The 25310-nt window shown below is 38.1% G+C and overlaps 4 protein-coding genes and 3 non-coding genes across 7 annotated transcripts; 3 read left to right on the top strand and 4 right to left on the bottom strand.

Annotated features, from left to right (window-relative positions):
- Positions 1–1068: 1068 nt before the first annotated feature.
- Trnar-ucg (transfer RNA arginine (anticodon UCG)) lies at positions 1069–1141 on the bottom strand. Its single transcript has one exon. It is a non-coding gene; the product is annotated as a tRNA-Arg (tRNA).
- A 314-nt stretch (positions 1142–1455) lies between these two features.
- LOC132554540 (uncharacterized) lies at positions 1456–4671 on the bottom strand. Its single transcript, XM_060218868.1, has one exon. The coding sequence runs from the start codon at positions 4669–4671 to the stop codon at positions 1456–1458; it is 3216 nt and encodes a 1071-aa protein (XP_060074851.1).
- Positions 4672–7594: 2923 nt separating this feature from the next.
- On the bottom strand, positions 7595–7667 carry Trnar-ucg (transfer RNA arginine (anticodon UCG)). Its single transcript has one exon. It is a non-coding gene; the product is annotated as a tRNA-Arg (tRNA).
- A 1694-nt stretch (positions 7668–9361) lies between these two features.
- Positions 9362–9434, bottom strand: Trnar-ucg (transfer RNA arginine (anticodon UCG)). Its single transcript has one exon. It is a non-coding gene; the product is annotated as a tRNA-Arg (tRNA).
- A 12578-nt stretch (positions 9435–22012) lies between these two features.
- Positions 22013–22777, top strand: LOC132554531 (uncharacterized). The gene has a single exon (XM_060218857.1). It carries the CDS (start codon positions 22013–22015, stop codon positions 22775–22777), a length of 765 nt encoding a protein of 254 aa, XP_060074840.1.
- Positions 22778–22791: 14 nt separating this feature from the next.
- On the top strand, positions 22792–23160 carry LOC132554523 (sperm mitochondrial-associated cysteine-rich protein-like). Its single transcript, XM_060218845.1, has one exon. It carries the CDS (start codon positions 22792–22794, stop codon positions 23158–23160), a length of 369 nt encoding a protein of 122 aa, XP_060074828.1.
- Positions 23161–23823: 663 nt separating this feature from the next.
- On the top strand, positions 23824–24204 carry LOC132554512 (sperm mitochondrial-associated cysteine-rich protein-like). The gene has a single exon (XM_060218832.1). It carries the CDS (start codon positions 23824–23826, stop codon positions 24202–24204), a length of 381 nt encoding a protein of 126 aa, XP_060074815.1.
- Positions 24205–25310: the final 1106 nt, after the last annotated feature.

Raw genomic sequence — 25310 nt, 5'->3', positions numbered from 1 at the left:
CTTACATTTATTATCTTTTAGTTTTATTTGATGAAGGTTGATTGTGCTGATTTCTCTAGGTTTGTTCATGTGTATCAAAGTTCCTTGAAATGAAAATATTCCTTCAAACAAAACGCGTATAAAAAAACAAAATATCCATGTCTATAATTATCAATTAACAAGAACGAAATATTTCCATAACATAGTTATTCATTTTGCATGTTATGGTGACATTATCTAATGCATTGGGGATCAGAAATAATAGTAGCTATACTGAAAATATTGTAAATTTTGTATATATATGGAAGTCTAGTTTAATCTCATAGAACTATGTCTTTATAGATATAATTACTGGAATAAAAATCTAACCATGATACTTCAAGGAAGATAGGCATGTAAATACATTTAATGTAATTATTTACACTTTTATCTATCTGAAATGCTGTGTACACCTTATCTACTTTCCTCAACTACAAATTTAATTATAATAAGTAAGGACTATTACTTTGCAACACATTTAAAATAGAGAAGTAGGTATAAAGTCCTTTCGATTTGTCTAAGTCCTCATATTGATAGGATAGTAATTGCAACATCTTGGGAATTTCAAAGGTTTTATTTGGTCAACTTCATCAAAGAGCTATTTATCATTTGGCTTGTTGGCGATGAATATATGGTTGTGTGTATTTTGTTATTTATTTTTTTTTACCTATTTTGATTTTTTCACATTATTGTCGTCAAATTTGAAATAAGAATTAAAGAAGATATAAAATCGCTTAAAATTAAGGAAAATAGCCTCTGGTTCTCTTATTTTAGTAATTTTTGCATTCCAAAGTGTAGGAGTATGGGGAAAGTAATACAGCTTAGCGGTTATTTGTGAACATTTTTTAGCCTCTCAGTACTTTCAGTACTTTGATTTTTATTGATTGGTCAAAATATGATGGAAAGTGACCGCTACCGGTCATTCTGTTGGATTCTATGTTCCGGTATCCTCAATTTCAGGGGTGTGATATTGTTATGGTGACTGTTTTTCCTTTGAATCTAACTCAACTTATTTCTTATGACTATGGTACATTTAAGGTAAAATGAAACCGACCACGACGAGACTCGAACTCGCAATCTTCCGATTCGAAGTCGGACGCCTTATCCATTAGGCCACGCGGTCTGTTGAAAGTCATTTTTTGTTTTGTAAACGAAACGAACAATTTAACATTGATTTGATGTTAGTGACTGACTGACTGACTGACTGACTTTCTTTATTTCCTCTTTGCAGAGATTTCATCAGTACATATGTTTGTCGATATAATTACATATTAGAGTTAATTCTACAGAAAAAAAATGTTCATTTTGCAGAGTTAAATTTCAATTAAAGTGTTCATTTCGCAGAGCATAATATATACAAATTTCGCAGTGTTCAGCATCAAAACCGACCATCTTTCGTAATCAAGTGCTAAATCCTGCTTACTTCCGAGAATGAAGCTAGTCTTTTGCTGGACATTGAATAAGGAAATGTACTGCTATGTCGTCGACATGTCTTTTACACAATTTACAATTAACGGGTTCTGTCATATAACGATACGACAATTTAATCAGTTCTCCAAGTTTCCACGTGAAACTTGGATATTCTTTGCCGAGGATCCACGAAGGATGGGGCCCACAACTATCCTGAATTGAGCAAAACGTCTTAAGGGAAGGTTCCATCACGATTCGCTGACTCCACTTTGAATAGTAAAAGTCATGGTCTACTCGGTTACAGAACTGTCTCCATGATGAACGTAAGGGACAGAAGCCCTCAAAGACATAATCGAATATGCTAGACGATATACCTAGTTTTGAAGCAGTTATGAATATATCGTATATGAAACTTTTTGGACTAATGTTGTTTCTACCGAATAAAAAGGTACATAATCTAATGATGAACAGCATTTTCCAGACAAATGTATTACTAGCAAGACACAGTTTGTTCCAAAACATAAGCTTTCTTTTTTCAACCTCGCCACAAATATCGAGCAGGCCAATTGCCCGTATGGTCACCAGAGTTGGAGATCTTTTCTCGAAACCCTGACACCTACGAGCCAAATACCTTTGCGTCAGTCGGAGATCTTCTTGTGAGCGATTGGTAGGAGCTCCCCATAACTCCGAGCCATAGAGAATTCCTGGCTGGACAATTGATTCAACCAACTTGCAACTGATGAGAGGGTTCATACCCCCGTCATGAATTCCTGCGCTTATTAGGGCATTTAGCGACTGGCGCCCTTTTGCGCATGATCGTTTAATGTCCTCGTTACATTGTAGGGACTGAGTGAGTATAATCCCGGCATATTCCTTCTCTGTGGCCCACTGTATAGCTTGTTCACCCAACTTACATTCAATTTCTGGAACACTCTTTTTCCTACCTTGATAGAATCGTAGCAGCGAGCTTTTCGCTGGATTATAGGCCAATCTCCACTTGCAGGAAAATTCATATACCGTGTCAAGGAGGTTTTGAATATTGCCGACAGAAGACGAGAGAAGCAACGTATCATCCGCCAGGAACACCGCTGGTATGTGGAGCCCATGAATTTGTAGACCAAGACTAGTAGAGTCAAGGTTTGAAATCAGGTCGTTGATCATTACAAGAAACATCCAGGATGACAAAGTCCGACCTTGACCGACACCTTGCTTGACCTCGTACGCATTCCCCTTTATTCCTTCGTACAATACACAAGATGTCACATCTTTAAAGGAATTTTGTAGAATACGCCAAATTTTACCATTGAATCCATTATGGTACAATTTATACAGTAGTCCATTTACCCATACACTATTGAAGGCCTTCGCATTGTCCAAGAACGCGGCGTACACATTCGTGTGCATTTCTAAATAATGAAGTGCCGCTTCTCTCACTATAAATGCTGCTGTGATGCTACCACAAAGTGGTCGGAATCCTTGTTGCAGTCCGTGTGGGAAGTTATTGTGTTCGGAAACCTTCGCAATTCTCTTGTACATGACCTTTTCAAAAAGCTTCTGAAGAACGGGAGTCAGAGTTATATCTCTATAATTATTCATATCGAGTCTATCCTTTTTCCCTCCTTTGAATAAGGATATCACTATTCCATGCTTAAATGAAGGTGGATAGTCTTCGATTTCAAGAATAGAATTGAATATTATGGTAACGAGATCTAACAAACAGTTACCAGCAAATCGAATGTGTTCCACAACTACGTAATCGTGACCGCCTGCTTTACCGTTATTCATATCCTTTAATGCAATAGAAACTTCTGTCGCTGTAATTTCGTTGCGACAGATTATATCGTCATTGAAAAAGGATTCCTCGCGCAGCCGATTGATGTCATTGTCGATTAGACGTTTATGCTCATTGTCAAAATGAGGCTTGGATGTAACCTGAGCTAGTTTGCTGTAGTGTGACGTCCATGCATTACGATTTATATCAGGATCACGAGATATTTCGCCATTAATTCTGATCTCGGACGATTCATGCCTATTCAACTTCCTTGCGCGAATGGTCCTGTAGAATGTTCCGGAATCCATCTCCGCTGCGGCTTGCAGTTCTTGAAATTGCCTTTGCTCATACTCTTCCCGCGCTCTGCTAAGCTCGTTCCGAAAATTACGCTTACAGCGCTTATATTCGCAATACGATTGAGACTGAGATCCTCGTGGTTTACCTTCCCCCAGCCATATTAACCGCTTTTCACGCATGACCTTGTGGAGTTGTTTAACTTGTCCATTTTTCCAATAAGGCTTAAGGTATGGTCGATATCTTTTGAAGGGCAAAGTTTTCCTTGCCGCTTCATGTACAGCAAAAACAACGTCATTTACTGTACGTTGTAACAAGTCGACATTACTTATCCTAGCTACATTGTCTGTATATGTAGATAGAATTTCAGAGACCTGCAAAGCATAGTTTGCTTTTTGTTGAGCGGTACATTTATTCCAGTTTACGGCATGTGCACTGCGTTTCCGTCTACTCAAGAGAGCTGGTACCTTGTAACGTAGGATTATGGGAAGATGATCAGAAGCGTTAAGATAATTGTCATCAAGTATAATACATTCACTTACGCAGTCTACTTTTGTAGATTTGACCATAGCGTGATCGATGAGAAATTCATGTCCATCCTTCGAAACAAATGTTGATAGACCACCTTTCGCCCAAGCTTGAGAATTGACCGATATTAGACTTTTCTCGTCTATAAAGCTTTCCAATAAGCGACCTCTTTCATTTGGATTCACGCGATTCTTTTCTCCGAAACGTTTTCCGATTTGAGCATTGAAATCGCCTACAACAATTACATGTCCTTGGTCTGAAAATTTATCATAGAGGTCGGAGATATATTCCAATGTTTCTCTATACTCACACAATGGAACGTTCGTAGATGGAAGTAAGACACCGATGACAAAGACACAAGACTTGTTGTGAAGCTGTACAGAACAGCAAAGTACTCTGTCACTTCCGTCAGACAGAACTGGACATACATTTAATTGGTTGCGCCATAATATAGCTAAACCACCATATCCACGATTGCATATTCTATTCTCAGGTTCAACTGGAATTCTTTTGTCGCTAACCCCGTAAGCTTTAAGATTTGCATCGATGCTATTTAAGAAGTTCATCTGCTCTGGCAATAGCCAATGTTCTGTTATAACGGCAATGTCGGTATCTGCCAGAAGTTCGGTTAATAACGGTGTACCATACATTACACCGCGAATGTTCCAACAGAGAACTGTGAAAATTATACATATAGAGAACGAGTATATCTTTGTGGAATGCTTTAACTCCATGATGTCGTATTAGAGCGCGGTACACCATCGAATCGTTTCCGGTACTCCCATTCGCGTACCAGAATATTTTCCGGCCAGAATGTTGGATCTGTAGCTTTCCCGAAGTCACATTCACGAACATTAAGTCTGGCTGTATATGTGGGCTCATCACCTCCCCAGTATTTAATTATTTTCATGTAGGTCACCTTGACACCTCTTTCAGCGGCAAAGCTAACTATGGAGCTGATCACCTCCTCCTCTTCAGCATTGGCTGTGATTCTAGACATAACGAGTTGCCTGTTGCGCTGTTTGCGTTTTACGCCACGAAACTGATATGAGGACGTCCGTGAGTCATCACTGTTCTCGCGCTCGCCGAGTTGCTGTTTAGTATTGTAACCGTGGAAAGTTACGTTCCGTCCTCGTTGATTTGTACCAGGTTTCACGTCGTCACCTACTGTGACAGAGAGCACGCTAGAATCGCTAGCACCTTGCGCAATCTCTGCGTAGCTAGCGTGATGCGATATAACAGACTGGAGAACAGCAGGTCCTTGTGACATAATATTTGATGATTTCTCATTCAGTACTTGCGGTACTTTGATTCTAGATTCAGACTGATCTGGGCATTGTAGCGTACTTTGTTTCGTCGAATCCATGGACAACCCCTTGTGTTCTATTTGTACTCACAAATCCTGTATGATATTTTCTAATGATTTTATTTCTTTGTCTTTTCGCTCATTTATAGCGCGGACATCACGTATTTCAGATTTCAGATCCCGAATATCTTCACGAAGATCCTTAGTGATATATTCTATCCCCGAAATCATTTCATTTCTCATGTTGACAATTAATATAAACAAATCAGCAACTGTTTGGTCGTTAAACTTGTTGTTACTATCAGAAATGGGCCCATGAGTAGTATGTGGCTGACCAGTACCGTTGTCTTCACGCACGATTGATTACGTTCTATACACTTGTTTTGGTGAAGTGTCACAGGATAGTACTGATACGTCGGGATTTTCACACTGCGAGTTGTTTTCCATATCGAGTTTGTCTTTCGTTTTCGTCACCATATATTTAATGTCATTGCTTCCATTGCCACCGTCGATATAGTGGTATAATGAAAATATTTCATCCAGGTATTTCTCAATCGCAGACGTATGTCCACCGTTAGTACGCTTAATAAGTGACCCACGGGGCGTATCCGAACTTGTCTCTATTGCCAGATCATAGAGTGATTGCCGGACGTTCGCTAGTTCATCAACACTGCTTTTGTAAATCGATCGCAATCTTTTCTTGAATTTGACTTTGTCACACGACGAGACTCGAATTCGCAATCTTCCGATTCGAAGTCGGACGCTTTATCCATTAGGCCACGCGGTCTGTTGAAAGTCATTTTTTGTTTTGTAAACGAAACGAACAATTTAACATTGATTTGATGTTAGTTATATCCGACTGACGGTTCCACCATACTTATCAAAGGTCTCCTTAAATGTAAAATATTTCTGTTATATTAATTTGTTTCAAAAAACACTCTTTAAAAAGAAGCAGTGACTAATATCAACACAACTTATACTTATCTTTATCTTTTAAAGAACACGCCTTTTTCTGCTAGCCCAGAACCCGATCCTTGCTATTGACTTACATAACGGAGACTGCAACCACTGTATTCTTCCTTTCCCTATCGTTCTCTCTGCATGGGATAATACCAATTTTAGTTACTTCTGTTGCAGGTTATTTTCGCGGAGATGATATTTTCGGTTTCGCTAAACATTGATATGATCGCGAAAATTTAAATCGTGAAATAGTGCACATAGTATAGTTCAGCCTAAATATAGGTCTATTTCTTGCCATCTTGTACACTACGTACGTCAGTGCTAGTACTTAAATCTTCTAGTAGTGGAGTTATAAGATTATTTATTCTATATGCAATACCAAGTCTCGTCTCCAGAGATGTATGTTGAAAAGATTTTTGAAAGTTTCATGTCACTGAGAAATATTCATCATCCATGCATGATGTTGAGATATATTGGTTCGACGCTTGTTGTGTTCGGCGTTTTTGACGTTAAATACCCAGAGAGCATGAACTGACGTTGATTTACATGGCGGGTGTCTCCCAGGTATCATGAGAAGCTTACCCTTTCAGAACACCTGGTCCATTCTATCTGTACATTTTCAAGGGTAGCCATGTAAACAATTTAATGCAAATTTACGCTCGTTTCATCGATTTAGATAGTGAATTTAGAATTTGTTGTCATATCAATACTCCATTGATAAATCAATTATTTTCATTAAAAACATTAATCGTTTCATTTAGAAATTGTTAAATAGAACATTAGACATTTGTTTACTGGGTTTGAGGTCAACAAGAGGACTTAACTGTTTGATCCTATGGTTTAACATAACAAATGTTGATCGAAATACCTTCTACCGTCGATATCTAAGAAAACAAATAATTATAGATACCTTTTTTCAGCAAATCTGTCCATGATGATAGACGACATGTAAACATTGGGCCTGAAGCTGACGTCTAAAAAGTCGGGATAAATGGGGGGGGGGGGGGGGGGCACTTTTGCTTAATGGCGAATAACGACCGAAAAGTACCAAACAGCACTGAGCTGTGACGTAACCAGTCAACATCTGGATGTGGACCTCTGGAATTTCAGACTTTATTAACAATAAAAAGTATAAAGAATAAACAGTAAGGGTATAACAACAGGACAACGAACATACGAAAGTAAGTTAGAAATATTTGTCTTGAATTTTACGGAACACATACGTATGGCTGTAATTCTATTTTCCAGGGAAACTTGTAATAGTGTTCAGTTACAACTCAACTGTTGATCTAAGATCAAAATGAAGCCGACCACGACGAGACTCGAACTCGCAATCTTCCGATTCGAAGTCGGACGCCTTATCCATTAGGCCACGCGGTCTGTTGGAAGTGAGGTTGTGTTTTGTAAACAAAACGAACAAACAAATAAACTGGTAGATTTGGGTTAGTTATATCCAACGTATTTCTGTTGTTGACGGTTCCACAATACTTTGCTGACTTAGAACAGCTTATCCAACAGACTGTAAGCTTGAAAAAAAATATGAAACGCATACATGTGTAACTTTACTTTGTTAAAGACACTTTCCATACATTCACCAAGACCGATTTATTGTTCTTTATTCATTGACTTCATATAACATTGAAATGCTATGGCGTCTAGGAAGGTCCAAGGAGAAAGCATTTACAACCCGATTGGCAATCATGATATTCAAGAATGCGAAATAAAATCAGTTTATTTTTTACATAACATGTTTACTTGGTGGATATCTGTAAATGTGTAAAAACAATACTAAGTGTTTTCAATATAAGGATATGACAATTGTTTACAATACAAAACCACAAGGCGTTATCCAAATCAGTTTCTATTAACGAGAGAGTTTCACAAGGTTTGCTATGACTTACATATGCCTTCGCTTGAATTTCTTTTTTAAAAAATCAAAAATACCCGTTCTTAGATTATCAGGACTTGAAATTGAATTTACCAAATAAATATAATTTTTCATTATGTCACGGCCGTCACAAAAATAGAGGGAAAGGTCGTTAGGAATGATCCAGTCTGGAAAGTCTCGGCCAACCTGTAAACAATCGTCAGGGATGACCTTCGTAATCAGCGACAGGAATATGGATCGGTTGTCGTGAAAGCAGTCAACAACATGCAGTTTATCAGAGTTTGGCCTTGTGGCAATGGAACATTGGACAATGTTCTATTTTCAGGTGTGACCATTTTTTACCAACACGGAAAAAGAATGCGCAGAGTGTGGAGGCAACGATTGTAACGTTTTGCGAACTGTCGCGCCACAAACCGTTGTGATGGTTTGATAATAGTTGAGGGTGGGGGATTGTGTCAGATTATCGGGACTGAATTCTAAGACCATTGATTCTTACACTTCTTAAAACGTCATGCCCTGTTCCAATTATAGCAAGATAACTTGCACAAAAGTTGCGTTAGCAGCAAATTCGTGTAGCGTAATAATATGCAGAGATGTTAGATTGACCATCGACATTACCTGATTTGACGCCAAATGGATGTTTGGGACGTCCTTGGGCAATGTGTGAGGAACTTTAAAACAGCAATAAGACTTGCTGGAGCCTTCAACGATGTATGGCAGAACATCTCTTCTCGAATTGGTCGCCGGTTTACTAGTTTCATATCACGACACTGCAATGCGGTTTACCATTACTAATGGTGTTTAATTTGACCTCTACGTCCTCAAATGTCGAATAAAGCCGAGTAAAAGCAAAGTTTTGACAGCAGGCTTTTACACATAGATCAATCACGATGTGATTGAAAAGGATTTATAAAGGATTGCAATTAGTTAATCAAGACATACTGGGGAAGAAATGTGATTTTAAATTTCCATCTTTATACAAGAGGACAACTTCATGACTGAGTTAGTTTACTGGGTAGCAATGCTACATTGTCAGACATGTGAAAATATGTCGTCATTGCGTTACCTACATACCGGTAAAATCTAAGTCCTCAACATTTAAATCAAATTCTTTTTATAACTGATTGATTTGAATGTATATTATCTAAGGAACAAAAAGTGTACATAGACAGTAGCAAGATGAAATCGACCACGACGAGACTCGAACTCGCAATCTTCCGATTCGAAGTCGGACGCCTTGTCCATTAGGCCACGCGGTCTTTGTCTTTTATTTGACACAGGTTGCAGCATTCACATTGGATCAATAACGTGCCTGTCTACAGACTGTATTCCATAGAAGGCTACCGTAATATCAGAATTACCAAACACACATACTACATACATCTTCACTTCGTGACAACAGTCTAGATTACATATTACAAACACATCCTTTAGATTTTCACGGTTTTAATCTTGTATCAAAAATGTGCTCAACATTAATTGAACAAAAATGAAACAAATTAATGGACGTACAATGTATATGATTGTGAAACATTTATTTAGGATTTAATCAAAAATATTAATACCCTTAAATAAATAAAATCTCACAGCAAGTGCCGCCTCGATGCTGAATTCAACACTTTGTTCTACTTTGCGAAGGGCTCCCAATTCCTAATGACCATAACAGCACCATACAAATACTGTAGTACAAATTTCGAGTGTTTCTGACATTCACGTTGTATTTGCTTCTGTCAGATTGTATTCTTTAACCAGTGATTTTGTTACTTAAAGTGAGCACGTACATTTTGTGTTCGTCTGCGTCCGCCATTTTCAAAAGACCATTCCTTAACGGGTACACGACAGCGATAACTCTCAAAATAGACCGAATACCAACGATCCAACGATAAATATTGATTTATATCATTGTGAAGTGATAACTTCGGTGACGTTTTGATGCCAATGCGCTGTTCGTTTCCTTTTCTTTCCCTAGATTTTCCTCATATTGTGACCCTTGTAGTATTTTTGCGGAGTCTATTTCTGTAATCAGTTGTGTTTGTAAAATATCTCCATAATCAAAAGGGGCATAACTCCCATATAAAACTGGACACATCACTAAGAAACTGGCATATATAATGTTGAATGTTTGATAACTTGTCAAGTCGAGACAAGACATTAGCGAAAGAATTCTCTTATCGGAAATTGTTTTCAGTATACCACATGTATTTATCTAATTTGTCTTTAGGACACCACATGTATTTATTTTCATTGTCTCAGGGACACCACATGTATCTAGTTTAATTGTCTCATGGACACCACATGTATTTTTCTTAGCAGACAGTACAGTATATATTTTCTAGTTTAAAAGTCATATGTTAGACTTTGATAACGTTATTCGTTTTTTCTTCATAAATATAGTTTCAAGCGTAATGACTCATTTTATAATCAATTCTTTGTTATTTTGTGAAATCTTCATAATTGATTTTTCCTTCTTTTTTTTTCAATTGACACTTATCCTTTTATAGAAGTTCAGACTCTAAACTTGTTTCTTTTTATGTACGCAGATGACCTAGTAATTCCACAAACCAAATTCTATGGGAACTTATATAAAATGTCTGGTCAAAGGGGAATACCAATCAAACAAAAATTCTTGTATGGTGGTATCTTGGAAAATGATGTAATATGGAAATACCATGGCTATCAATTGCAGATTGTTAATGAATTATGAGTTTAATTATGTCGGCATGGTCTTTAGTTGCAATACAACTTTTAGAAAAAAAAGTAGTGATGAACCACAGGAACGAAAAGCTTGATTCTCTGTTGTGAATGTATGTCGTAAGAATTGTTTTAATATAGAAACCAACTTATCTGTATTTGAAAAGTACGTTGAAAGCACTGTAAATTATGGATATGAAATACGTTGTTTGATAAAGCAGCTCATGTTGGAAAACCCCTACGATGTACTATACAGTAAAATATTACTAGGAGTTCGTAAATGATATTTATAACAAGACGGTTTAGTCAGATATCAGTAGATTTTCACTTTCATTGTTCAGAAAAGTAAGGATATGTCAATACAGGATTGTGATAGACAAAAAAAAACGACAACCGATAGTTGTATCTTAAAACCATGTTATGAAGAAAGATGGGAGCTTTGGGAAACGGAAAACAATAATGATACATATTGTAATATATTTCGAGAAAATATTATTATAGCGATATCTTCTGGCAGGGTTGAAATGATATTTGTCTTCGATAGGTCAGATTTATAGACTTTTGAACCATGAATTTGATTTGCAAAGCTACCTGTCAAAACAGATGCAGTTCAGATTTAAACATTTTTATTTTGTCAAATAAGTACAAATGGGATTTAGGCACAAGTTTGCTAACTTATAATAAGCACGTACCCAAAAAATAAAACAATACACATATTTACAAGATGGCATGTTACATATATATATATATATATATATATATATATATACAGGAGAGAGGGAGGGGGGACAAGGACAGACAAAGAAGGGGGGATTAATTAAATACACACATCACTACTTTTTAACATATACAAGTAAACATACTTATACTTAGAATGAGGACAGTCCACCTCCGACACCGACAGTAGAAGTTGACACTACACACTTTTCAAAAACTTTCGACTTATCTATTGTTCATCACATCCCGTGCTTTGATTTGCGTTCTCCTTTTCACTCCGTTCGTCCTTGGAAATACGTTTCTCGTGTGCCGTCGGCATCGGAATGATCGTTACTTAATACAAAATTAAGACTTTTATACTTAATTAAAACAGTTTTCAACTTAACTTGAGAGAGAGAATGTGGCAATATAGATATAGAAATAGGGGATTAATTAGAACAGAAAGGGAGTGCAAGTAATATAATGATCAGAATGTATTAGTTTCTACAATAAATTTTTACGTTTTTGTTGCTATAAACACGTTTTCTTGAACGGCTAATTCAGTATTACCATGTAGTAAGAGCTGCAGGTCAAGTGGAATAAAATAATTTAGCTCGCGGTAGAGAGTAATTCTGTGACCCGCATAATTATTGCAGACAAAGAAGAAGTGAAATGTATCTTCAATCGGATGTCCACATTGACAGTGACGAAAATCTATTAAATTGGCATCGAATAAGTGATCGTGTAGTGTGCTAGAGTTAGTTCTCATTCTGGTATGTCAGATATTACTTTTTCGGTCACTAATTAGATGCAGTTGTACCTAAGGTATATGTGATAGAAATTGTAAACGGAACTTTGATGTAGAAAAGTATCGATACCAAAATATTATACGAAAAAAAATTAGACTTTGTACCGTTTATAATTAAAATTATGCTAAAGATGAATTCCGTTTCATTTTTGAAATATCTGTATTATCATAAAATAAAGTTTTAAAAAGATCGAAATACATTGAACACACGATGTACATCTCCCGGGAACAGTTTAAGTTGTAGTTACCTCCCTTATGTTGTTTTGTAGACAATACAACCGTTCATTTCGAGAATTTAAACGTCTATCTTCATATCACACACGGAATTAAATTAAACCAATGTAGCAGGGTATATATAGAATGCATTGTCAGTGTCTTATAACTACAAGCCAAACTGTGACAGAAGGGAAAGTGTCGTTTGCCAGCACACAACCAACTTTCCCGATATTCATATTGAGTGAGAATGATTGTCATCACATTACAAAACTCCCGATATTCACATACCGCTTGACAATAATTGTAATAACATTACCAAACTCCCCGATATTCACATACAACGTGAAAATGAAGCCCGTGACACTACGCAACTCCTCTATATTCATATTCAAAATGATAATGATAGTCACAAGACTTCCAAGGTTTTCGACATTGATGCACAATTCTAAATCAGTTTTTAATATCAGGATAAGAATGTGATTTGTTTCACGCACGATATATATACTGCGCTCTACAATATTAACAGCTTTATTTTTCACGATCACGTGATGATTTGTCGACATCATTTAAATGTCATTAAGTGCGTCATCCAAGACAAACTGATAGAGCGCGTGCATAGCTGTACTTATAGTCAATGTTCGTCATTGTGTTGTAATACCGTAAGAACAAGATAATTATGAGAGTTTGTGAAATAAGGATTGGCTTTCGCTGACAATATCTTAACTAATTATAGTGTAACTCGACAACACAGCTTTTAGTTACTCGGATTGATAAAACAAATGTAGACACACACTACACAAATCTATTCTACTATTAAACACTGACACAAATTTTCCTGTCCAGTTTATAGCTTTATTACTACCAAACCCAACCTTTGATATTTTCTTCATGTCTATAACTTGACAAAAAGGATCTATCAGCATCAGTAATTACGTGTAAGTTATAGCCCGGAACCATCCACATCAGTAATTACGTGTAAGTTATAGCCCGGAACCATCCACATCAGTAATTACGTGTAAGTTATAGGCTGGAACCATCCACATCAGTAATTACATGTAAGTTATAGTCCGGAACCATCCACATCCTTAATTACGTGTAAGTTATAGCCCGGAACCATCCACATCGGTAATTACGTGCAAGTTATAGCCCGGAACCATCCACATCAGTAATTACGCGTAAGTTATAGCCCGGAACCATCCACATCAGTAATTACGTGCAAGTTATAGCCCGTAACCATCCACATCAGTAATTACGTGCAAGTTATAGCCCGGAACCATCCACATCAGTAATTACGTGTAAATTATAGCCTGGAACCATCCACATCGGTAATTACGTGTAAGGTATAGCCCGGAACCATCCACATCAGTAATTACGTGAAAGTTATAGCCCGGAACCATCCACATCAGTGATTACATGTAAGTTATAGCCCGGAACCATCCACATCAGTAATTACGTGAAAGTTATAGCCCGGAACCATCCACATCAGTAATTACGAGTAGGTTATAGCCCGGAACCATCCACATCAGTATTTATGTGTAAGTTATAGCCCGTAACCATCCACATCAGTAATTACGTGCAAGTTATAGCCCGGAACCATCCACATCAGTAATTACGTGTAAATTATAGCCTGGAACCATCCACATCGGTAATTACGTGTAAGGTATAGCCCGGAACCATCCACATCAGTAATTACGTGTAGGTTATAGCCCGGAACCATCCACATCAGTAATTACGTGAAAGTTATAGCCCGGAACCATCCACATCAGTAATTACATGTAAGTTATAGCCCGGAACCATCCACATCAGTAATTACGTGAAAGTTATAGCCCGGAACCATCCACATCAGTAATTACGTGTAAGTTATAGTCTGGAACCATCCACATCAGTAATTACGTGCAAGTTATAGCCCGGAACCATCCACATCAGTAATTACGTGTAAATTATAGCCCGGAACCATCCACATCAGTAATTACGTGTAAGTTATAGCCCGGAACCATCCACATCAGTAATTACGTGTAAATTATAGCCCGGAACCATCCACATCAGTAATTACGTGTAAATTATAGCCCGGAACCATCCACATCAGTAATTACGTGCAAGTTATAGCCCGGAACCATCCACATCAGTAATTACGTGTAAATTATAGCCCGGAACCATCCACATCAGTAATTACGTGTAAATTATAGCCCGGAACCATCTACATCAGTAATAACAGGTCATAAATTACTTTTGTGGAAAGTTTCAGCAGAATTCTTTTCTATTACTATATTTGTAGTTCGTATACTTTGGTATAATTATTTTGGTAAGGGGATCACGGATTCTGTTGACATGATTGTATTTTCTATCTGGAGATTTGTGCTGTCACTGCGCCCATATCCTCTCATGCTACAAAGTTACAATCAACAAAGACATGTTAACATTACGGGAAGTAGAAAAAGGAATATTACAACTAAACAATGGGAAATTCACAAAAGGGAAATAAGAATAATCAAGACACTAGAATTGGTCGTGAAAATGTGAAGTAAGAATCTACCAAACTATGTTCATTGTAGGATTTTCCTTGATATTACACAGTGAAGCGAAGGGGAACGGTGGGGAATCATATAACCGGAAGTGATATCGACAAACAAGTTTATTATCATTGCTACAAAAATGATAATACTTTAGGCGAGGTAACAGATTAAAACACGTCTTACATCGAAACGCACGAGAATGCAGTAAAATGTCTGTCGCAATTTGAATCGTATGTATTTTTTTTAATTTGAATGACTCTTACTTGGATGCACGAAAATTCGCTGCCTTCCATTTGCATTTACATGGCCCAGTTATTTCTTGGTACAGTACCTTGCAGGGGAAGTGTTTTGTCAGAAATTAAACATTGTTATTTTCCCAATAATGACCAAAACCCAACTCTTATACATGTACTTGAAATGGATTTTTTTAAAACTAAATTTGGCAGACGGTTCGCTAAAAGAAGATATCCACTCCAGTATAATAGAAATAAGGACTATGCTTGGTAAAATTGATTGTGAAATATGAGGGAAGTTCATTTGTGGATTGCCAGATAAACTACGTCTATTTGGAGGCAATGAAGCTCCGAAAGACATCATGGCAGCTCTTACTTAAGGAAAGCTTGGCAAAGCTTTAAGATGGAGACAAAATGACCACAGACATGTTGTCGCAGTAGCTCAGAGGAAGGTCAGTCACGAGGATTCTGCATTACGTGAACTGGTTGAACAGTTGACACATAAGGTCGGACAGTATGTATCTGCTGCTTCACCATCCTCTGTAAGTCTAGACAGCCAGCACCCAAAGTTCAAAGTTCAAGGTCATGTAGCTGAACTGTTCAATGCCGGTCGTCATGCTTGAACAATAATTGAATTAACAGATTTATATTGTGACGTAATAAAATTTTTGTAATCTTTTATACATGTAACTGCTAGTTTTAAACCTTTACACTTATGTAGGTGAATAATGTTTTGGTTTGGCTGAAAAGACTTTTTATTGCTGGATTTAAAGTGAATGTAAATTTTGTATAAGATCGGACCACCGTTATTCCTATATAAACTGTTCGACAGATAGGTCCATATATTACTCTTTGTTGACATAATATACACAACATGGCTGCTGATTCTTTGCCAGTAAGTTTCCAAACACCGGATTATAAACGTTCATTAGACTCAAATGAACTGATTTTAGAAGTAATTGTGTGTGTATAATACATTCCAGCTACACTCAGTTCCAAGATGTACATGCCACATTTGATATATGCTGGATTCTTGAAATGTTTGACAAATTATGTTGGCATCAGAAAGGTGTGAGATTGTGGTAATTTTACAGCAGCGCAGCAAAATTGTGTAAATGATGTGTGGATCTTTTTTCATGTCAGTGCAGTTTTCTCATACTTCATATCTTTACATACGATTTCATATGCTGGTAGAAGGTAGGTAAGCCAACACCACATGGATCTGTAGACATCAGTTCGCTTATGTATTGTCTTGATATGTTTCTGAGGATCTGTTAGTGTGCTATTAGACTTGACTTGATGTTAACAAGTAAACATTACACCATTTGAATATGGACAATTGAAAAATGTCATGTGTGATTATATGAGGTATGAATGCTGTTGAAAACTGATTTTCATTGTTAATATTTTTTTCCCTTGCTATAACTCTCGATTTTAGATGGCAACGTTGAATTCAATAATTTCAAGAATAAGATATTTTTGTAGTGTTCCTTATCTCCCTTTAGGCTTTCGCTTTATTATCTTCTTTTGGATATAGATATAAAATGTTTTCTTTGTTCAAAGGAACTGATGTTTGAGATGGTGGTTTGCTATCCATGTCTTTATGAGTATGAGTAGACTGTTTTGTATCAATTACTTCATATGTTATCAAATTATGTGTTAATTCCACTTACTGGTACATATGCATGCGTATACAAACTGTAAAATGTTAAAGTGCATATTTCACTATTTTTTTCCTAATCAAGCATTCGCTATCTACATTGTTTACTATTATCAACATACAACAGTGTTTACTTCTATTAACATACAACATTGTTTATTATTATTTACATACAACATTGTTTACTATTATTAACGTACAACATTGCTCACTATTATCAACATACAACATTGTTTACTATTATTAACATACAATATTGTTTACTATTATCATTATACAACATTGTTTACTATTATCAACATATAACATTGTTTACTATTATCAACATACAACATGTTTACTACAATTAACATGCAACATTGTTTACTATTATCAACATACATCATTGTTTACTATTATTAACATACAACATGGTTTACTATTATCAACATATAACATTGTTTACTATTATTAACATACAATATTGTTTACTATTATCATTATACAACATTGTTTACTATTACCAACATATAACATTGTTTACTATTATTAGCATACAACATTGTACAATCATTGTTTACTATTATCAACATGCAACATTGTTTACTATTATCAACATATAACATTGTTTACTATTATTAGCATACAACATTGTTTACTATTATCAACATATAACATTGTTTACTATTATTAGCATACAACATTGTTTACTATCATCAACATACAACATTGTTTACTATTATTAGCATACAACATTGTTTACTATTATTAACATACAGCATTGTTTACTATTATCAACATATAACATTGTTTACTATTATTAGCATACAACATTGTTTACTATCATCAACATATAACATTGTTTACTATTATTAGCATACAACATTGTTTACTTTTATTAACATACAATATTGTTCTCATATCATGGCAATGATTCTTTCTACAATTGTATTAATTTCATTTGTTTGATATCGCTTGCTGACGTTATAGTTTCTGTTTATTACACACTTTTATCTGGTTTATCTAAAATTGTGATCCAATATTCATTTTGGCCTCGGAGACATATATAGTTTCTATGTAACTGACAGTAATACAAATGTGACAGTCACAGTCCAGGGCATTTAATTATTATTAGTGTTATGTTATGTGGAACTCTCAAAAAAGAAGATTTAAAAAGTTGATAATAAAATGTCAGTGAAAAGATATGAAGAAACGTGTTATCTCCTATCATTGCAAAGTCCCCAAACAGCACAACAGGGTACATGCCTTGCAATAATTAATCAAAGTCAATGAGTTTGTGTGTACACCATCAGTTATCTAGTTATGTGATGGAGCGACTTTCATCCTCTACCATAGGTATTCTTCTCTGCAGAGATTGAGCACTTCAGTTCCCAGTATATAAATATACCTAATATTGTTTTCGTTTAGGAATTGTTTATTTCCCAAGGCAAGAGTAAGCGACTTCCGGTACAGAGCATTTCCACGAATTAAAGTTCAAGTCCCACTCTAAAGACAATTAACTTAAGCGTTTTAGTGCTTTTCAACTTAAAGCTATTAAGGAAGTGTCGTCAGCGGAACAGAGATTGTAGAATTTGATCGTAAAGATGAAAATTCTAAATCGATGGGAAAGTCTATAATAAGGATTAGAGTAAGGGAACACAGCACTACCCTACTGAGTAGGTATTGTTAAAGGACAGGACCATGATCTAACATTACCTGTAAGCACTGCGCTGCTATTTTTGTAGTTTCAGAATGAGCCTTTGGTACTGTATTACACTTGATTAAATGTTCACAATTTAACATTACCGTTCTATTGTTATGTTTCATGAATACAGTGATACAACTTCAATATTAAAATTGACGAGTCCTAGAAGGAAGAAACAGCTGTATGATGTAACATCACTGACGAGTCATAGAGGGACGAAACAACTGTATGATGTAGCATCACTGACGAGTCCTAGAGGGACGAAACAGCTATATGATGTAACATCACTGACGAGTCCTAGAGGGACGAAACAGCATATGATATAACATCACTGACGAGTCCTAAAGGGACGAAACAGCTATATGATGTAACATCACTGACGAGTCCTAGAGGGACGAAACAGTTATATGATGTAACATCACTGACGAGTCCTAGAGGGACGAAACAGCTATATGATGTAACATCACTGACGAGTCCTAGAGGGACGAAACAGCTATATGATGTAACATCACTGACGAGTCATAGAGGGACGAAACAACTGTATGATGTAACATCACTGACGAGTCCTAGAGGGACGAAACAGCATATGATATAACATCACTGACGAGTCCTAGAGGGACGAAACAGCTATATGATGTAACATCACTGACAAGTCATAGAGGGACGAAACAGTTATATGATGTAACATCACTGACGAGTCCTAGAGGGACGAAACGGTTATATGATGTAACATCACTGACGAGTCATAAAGGGACGAAACAGTTATATGATATAACATCACTGACGAGTCCTAGAGGGACGAAACAGTTATATGATATAACATCACTGACGAGTCCTAGAGGGACGAAACAGCATATGATATAACATCACTGACGAGTCCTAGAGGGACGAAACAGCATATGATGTAACATCACTGACGAGTCCTAGAGGGACGAAACAGCATATGATGTAACATCACTGACGAGTCCTAGAGGGACGAAACAGCATATGATATAACATCACTGACGAGTCCTAGAGGGACGAAACAGCATATGATATAACATCACTGACGAGTCATAGAGGGACGAAACAGCATATGATGTAACATCACTGACGAGTCCTAGAGGGACGAAACGGTTATATGATGTAACATCACTGACGAGTCCTAGAGAGACGAAACAGCTATATGATGTAACATTACTGACGAGTCATAAAGGGACGAAACAGTTATATGATATAACATCACTGACGAGTCCTAGAGGGACGAAACAGTTATATGATATAACATCACTGACGAGTCCTAGATGTAACATCACTGGACCTAGAAACAGCATATGATGTAACATCACTGACGAGTCCTAGAGGGACGAAACAGCATATGATGTAACATCACTGACGAGTCCTAGAGGGACGAAACAGCTATATGATGTAACATCACTGACGAGTCATAGAGGGACGAAACAGCATATGATATAACATCACTGACGAGTCCTAGAGGGACGAAACAGCATATGATATAACATCACTGTCGAGTCCTAGAGGGACTGGTGTACATCAGAGTGGTGAGATAATGATATATTTTCGGAGTTTTGCCGTAAGATTCGGTCGCATTGACGTATGTCGCTTTACCACTCCCATATATATCAAATAATGTTACCCTGATTCTTTATCTATTGTGAATGTTAGCGAGTACTACAGCTGTAAGACCCCCCGTTAACAACACGTTTCACTGAGACATGGTCCTATCCCAGCACTGAAAACAATCACCTGGTATCGAACTTTCACAAAAACACACCAATTCTGCTTTGATATAGTTTCTCTTAACCTTCAATAATCAATATATATATATGTTAAGCACTTGTGAGGGATAAATTCGATAGACTGGAATGGTGCTTTCTTTACGTTCATCAGCATGTAACATCCAGTGGCTTACCTAAATCTACTACTGAGTGTTATACAAACCGTGTATCTCTTGAATACAAATCCCAACTGCCAAAGTATCTAATCACAAACTACGGAGTGAAATGTTACTGTCATGACCTTGGTATGTTGTGAAATGTTACTGTCATGACCTTGGTATGTAGTGAAATGTTACTGTCATGACCTTGGTATGTTGTGAAATGTTACTGTCATGACCTTGGTATGTAGTGAAATGTTACTGTAATGACCTTGGTATGTTGTGAAATGTTACTGTAATGACCTTGGTATGTTGTGAAATGTTACTGTCATGACCTTGGTATGTAGTAAAATGTTACTGTCATGACCTTGGTATGTAGTGCAATGTTACTGTCACGACCTTGGTATGTAGTGAAATGTTACTGTCATGACCTTGGTATGTAGTGCAATGTTACTGTCCCAATCTTTGTGTGGTGAAAATTTAATTTATCCTACAACATTATTAGAATCGGTGATTTTCATCGATGTAAGAATGTTCTTGACCCAAGATAATCGTGCTTATCTTTAACTCTAGAATATTTGAATACTTATACATAATACTCTATGGACGCACAGGAGCATTAGGGCAGATCTAAATATTTACATAATCAGCCAATGCAGGTCGCCCGTGTCTCCGAATAGCATCGATACCCAAGGGGAACTGGCTAATTCATTTCCTGTGGAGAGTCGGAATTATACCACAATGAGACTTGGACGACCCTAACACGATCCAATTTGATTGGTACTGGGAATCAATGGCAGACAACAGAGTAAACAGGCAGGAAACAGCTGAATACTGACCAACGTAAACGGCTACGTCCGAAATAGGAGCAATCGGCTTGCTCTCTCATGAAAAACAGATGTCTGGTCAGATAAATCAATATTCTACCGTGTTAAAACTACTGAGACATCTGTTTGATATCAACAAATTCCCAGACACTAGAAGTCAATGGAATATAAAAAAACGTATCTTGCTTGTTACTCATCATGCATTGTGATTGCCATTGGTTTGTCCTATTGTGCTTCCAAATATCCATCAACCAGATTTTGCTCCCTAACATCCTCCGATCAAATCCCACACACAAACATCATCCATCGACTACATCCTTCTCGCATACGCCCATCAACCGCATCCTACTCGCATACATACAACGGCCCCATCCTGGTCATATACATCCACCGGCCGCATCCAACTCCTAAGTATCATCCCACCATATTCAGTCCACAAGCATTTATCGACCAACCAGTCAGCCCCAAATATCACTGAGCAGCTACTGCCCCAAACACCGCAAACAGATGCTGCCTTGAACACGTCAAATAGATGCTGTCCAAAACACCTCCAACAAATGCTGTCCCAAACACCCTCCAACAGATGCTGTCCCAAACACCTCCAACAAATGCTGTCCCAAATACCTCCAACAGATGTTGTCCCAAACATCTCCAACAGATGCTGTCCCAAACAACCTCCAACAGATGCTGTCCCAAACACCTCCAACAGATGCTGTCCCAATGGTGTCCAAAACACCTCCAACAAATGCTGTCCCAAACACCTCCAACAAATGCTGTCCCAAACACCCTCCAACAGATGCTGCCCCAAACAACCTCCAACAGATGGTGTCCCAAACACCTCCCAACAGATGCTGTCCCAAACACCTCCAACAAATGCTGTCCCAAACACCTCCAACAGATGCTGTCCCAAACACCTCCAACAGATGTTGCCCCAAACACCCTCAAACAAATGCTGTCCCAAACACCCTCCGACAGATGCTGTCCCAAACACCTCCTAACAGATGCTGTCCAAAACACCTCCAACAAATGCTGTCCCAAACACCTTCCAACAGATGCTGTCCCAAACACCCTCCAACAGATGCTGTCCCAAACACCTCCCAACAGATGCTGTCCAAAACACCTCCAACAAATGCTGTCCCAAACACCCTCCAACAGATGCTGTCCCAAACACCTCCCAACAGATGCTGTCCCAAACACCTCCAACAAATGCTGTCCCAAACACCTCCAACAAATGCTGTCCCAAACACCCTCCAACAGATGCTGCCCCAAATAAGCTCCAACAGATGGTGTCCCAAACACCTCCCAACAGATGCTGTCCCAAACACCTCCAACAAATGCTGTCCCAAACACCCTCCAACAGATGCTGTCCCAAACAACCTCCAACAGATGCTGTCCTAAACAGCCTCCAACAGATGCTGTCCAACAAATGCTGTCCTAAACAACCCAACAGATGCTGTCACCTCCAACAAATGCTGTCCAAAACAACCTCCAACAGATGCTGTCCCAAACACCTCCAACCTGTCCAAAACACCTCCAACATGCTGTCCCAAACACCTCCAACAGATGTTGTCCCAAACACCTCCAGCAGATGCTGTCCTAAACAACCTCCAACAGATGCTGCCAACAGAATGCTGTCCCAAATACCTCCAACAGATGTTGTCCCAAACATCTCCAACAGATGCTGTCCCAAACAACCTCCAACAGATGCTGTCCCAAACACCTCCAACAAATGCTGTCCTAAACAGCCTCCAACAGATGCTGCCCTACACACCTCCAACTGATGCTGTCCAAAACACCTCCAACAGATGCTGCCCTAGACACCGCCAATAGATGCTGTCCAAAACACCTCCAACAAATGCTGTCCCAAACACCCTCCAACAGATGCTGTCCCAAACACCTCCCAACAGATGCTGTCCAAAACACCTGCAACAAATACTGTCCAAAACACCTCCAACAAATGCTGTCCTAAACACCCTCCAACAGATGCTGTCCCAAACACCTCCCAACAGATGCTGTCCAAAACACCTTCCAACAAATGCTGTCCCAAACACCTCCAACAGATGCTGTCCCAAACACCTCCCAACAGATGCTGTCCAAAACACCTTCCAACAAATGCTGTCCCAAACACCTCCAACAGATGTTGCCCCAAACACCCTCAAACAGATGCTGCCCCAAACACATCCAAACGATGTTGCCCCAAACAACCTCCAACAGATGTTGCCACAAACAACCTCCAACAGATGCTGCCCCAAACAACCTCCAACAGATGCTGTCCCAAACATCTCTAACAGATGCTGTCCCAAACGACCTCCAACAGATGCTGTCCCAAACATCTCCAACAGATGCTGTCCCAAACACCCTCCAACAAATGCTGTCCTAAACAACCTCCAACAGATGCTTCCCTAGACACCTCCAAATGATGCTGTCCAAAACACCTCCAACAGATGCTGCCCCAAACATCTCCAACAGATGTTGCCCCAAACACCTCCAGCAGATGCTGTCCTAAACAACCTCCAACAGATGCTGCCCTAGACACCGCCAATAGATGCTGTCCAAAACACCTCCAACAATTGCTGTCCCAAACACCTCCCAACAGATGCTGTCCCAAACACCTCCAACAAATGCTGTCCCAAATACCTCCAACTGATGCTGTCCAAAACACCTCCAACAGATGCTGCCCCAAACAACCTCCAACAGATGCTGCCCCAAACAACCTCCAACAGATGCTGTCCCAAACACCTCCAACAGATGCTGCCCCAAACAACCTCCAACAGATGCTGCCCCAAACAACCTCCAACAGATGCTGTCCCAAACACCTCCAATAGATACTGCCCCAAACATCTCCAACAGATGCTGCCCCAAACAACCTCCAACAGATGCTGCCCCAAACAACCTCCAACAGATGCTGCCCCAAACACCTCCCAACAGATGCTGTCCAAAACACCTCCAACAGATGCTGCCCCAAACAACCTCCAACAGATGCTGCCCCAAACAACCTCCAACAGATGCTGTCCCAAATACCTTCAGTTGGTAACAGGTGTGTAAGTACCATGTATCAAGGCAACATGTACCTAGGTAAGGTATGTATAGGTAGCGTGTATCTAGGTGACGTGTATTTAGATAACATTTATCTAGGCATCTGGTATCTAAGTAACATACGTCCAGTTAAAGCGTATCTATGTAACGTGTTTCTAGTTAACTCGTATCTGGGTAACGTGTTTCCATGTATGATGTATCTAGGTGGCGTGTATCTAGGTAACGTGTATCTAGGTAATGTCTGTCTACAGCAGGTTAGGCTATAGATATGATAAAATACAGAAAATACAAAAACTACAATACGTGTATAGACAACGTCAACATATAAGGTATCTAGACAATACGAAATCGCGCGTCTAGACAATTAGATACCACGTGTCTAGACAATAATGTAACTCGTGTCTAAGCGTATAAGACTCTTTTAATGTGTTGGGATGTAGGTTAGGGATATTCCATCCGAGGGGTCACAAAATGTTGTAAACCAGAGTTTGTGACCTCGAGGATGAAATATCTCATCCCTCAACGCGACATATGAAATATAAATGTATTGGTTTTTTTTTCATTTCTCATTCACTCTAAATCAGCTTCAGACATCGACAATATACTACAGAGAACGCCATATAACACGCAAATACTATTCGACAAATTGATATTGAAAATGTATTCTCCGTACCCAGAAAATTAAAACAAAATATAAACAATCACTGCAAACAAGAAACTAATAGTACACAAATGTGTAAACATTATACCGCGCGATAACGTCAGTTAAAAAGGGGCATGTCGCATTTCACATCCAGACCAGTATTACACAGTAACAAAATTAGAGATGTAAGATATCACGTGTCTAGATAATAATGTAGCACGTGTCTAGACAATAAGATATCACCTGTCTAGA

Source organism: Ylistrum balloti, unplaced genomic scaffold (assembly GCF_031769215.1).
Source record: "Ylistrum balloti isolate Yb309-2 unplaced genomic scaffold, AGI_CSIRO_Ybal_v1 Utg369640, whole genome shotgun sequence".
Classification (NCBI taxonomy): Eukaryota; Metazoa; Mollusca; class Bivalvia; order Pectinida; family Pectinidae; genus Ylistrum; species Ylistrum balloti.
Note: the sequence above shows the minus strand (reverse complement) of the source record. Positions and strands in the feature narration are given on the sequence as shown.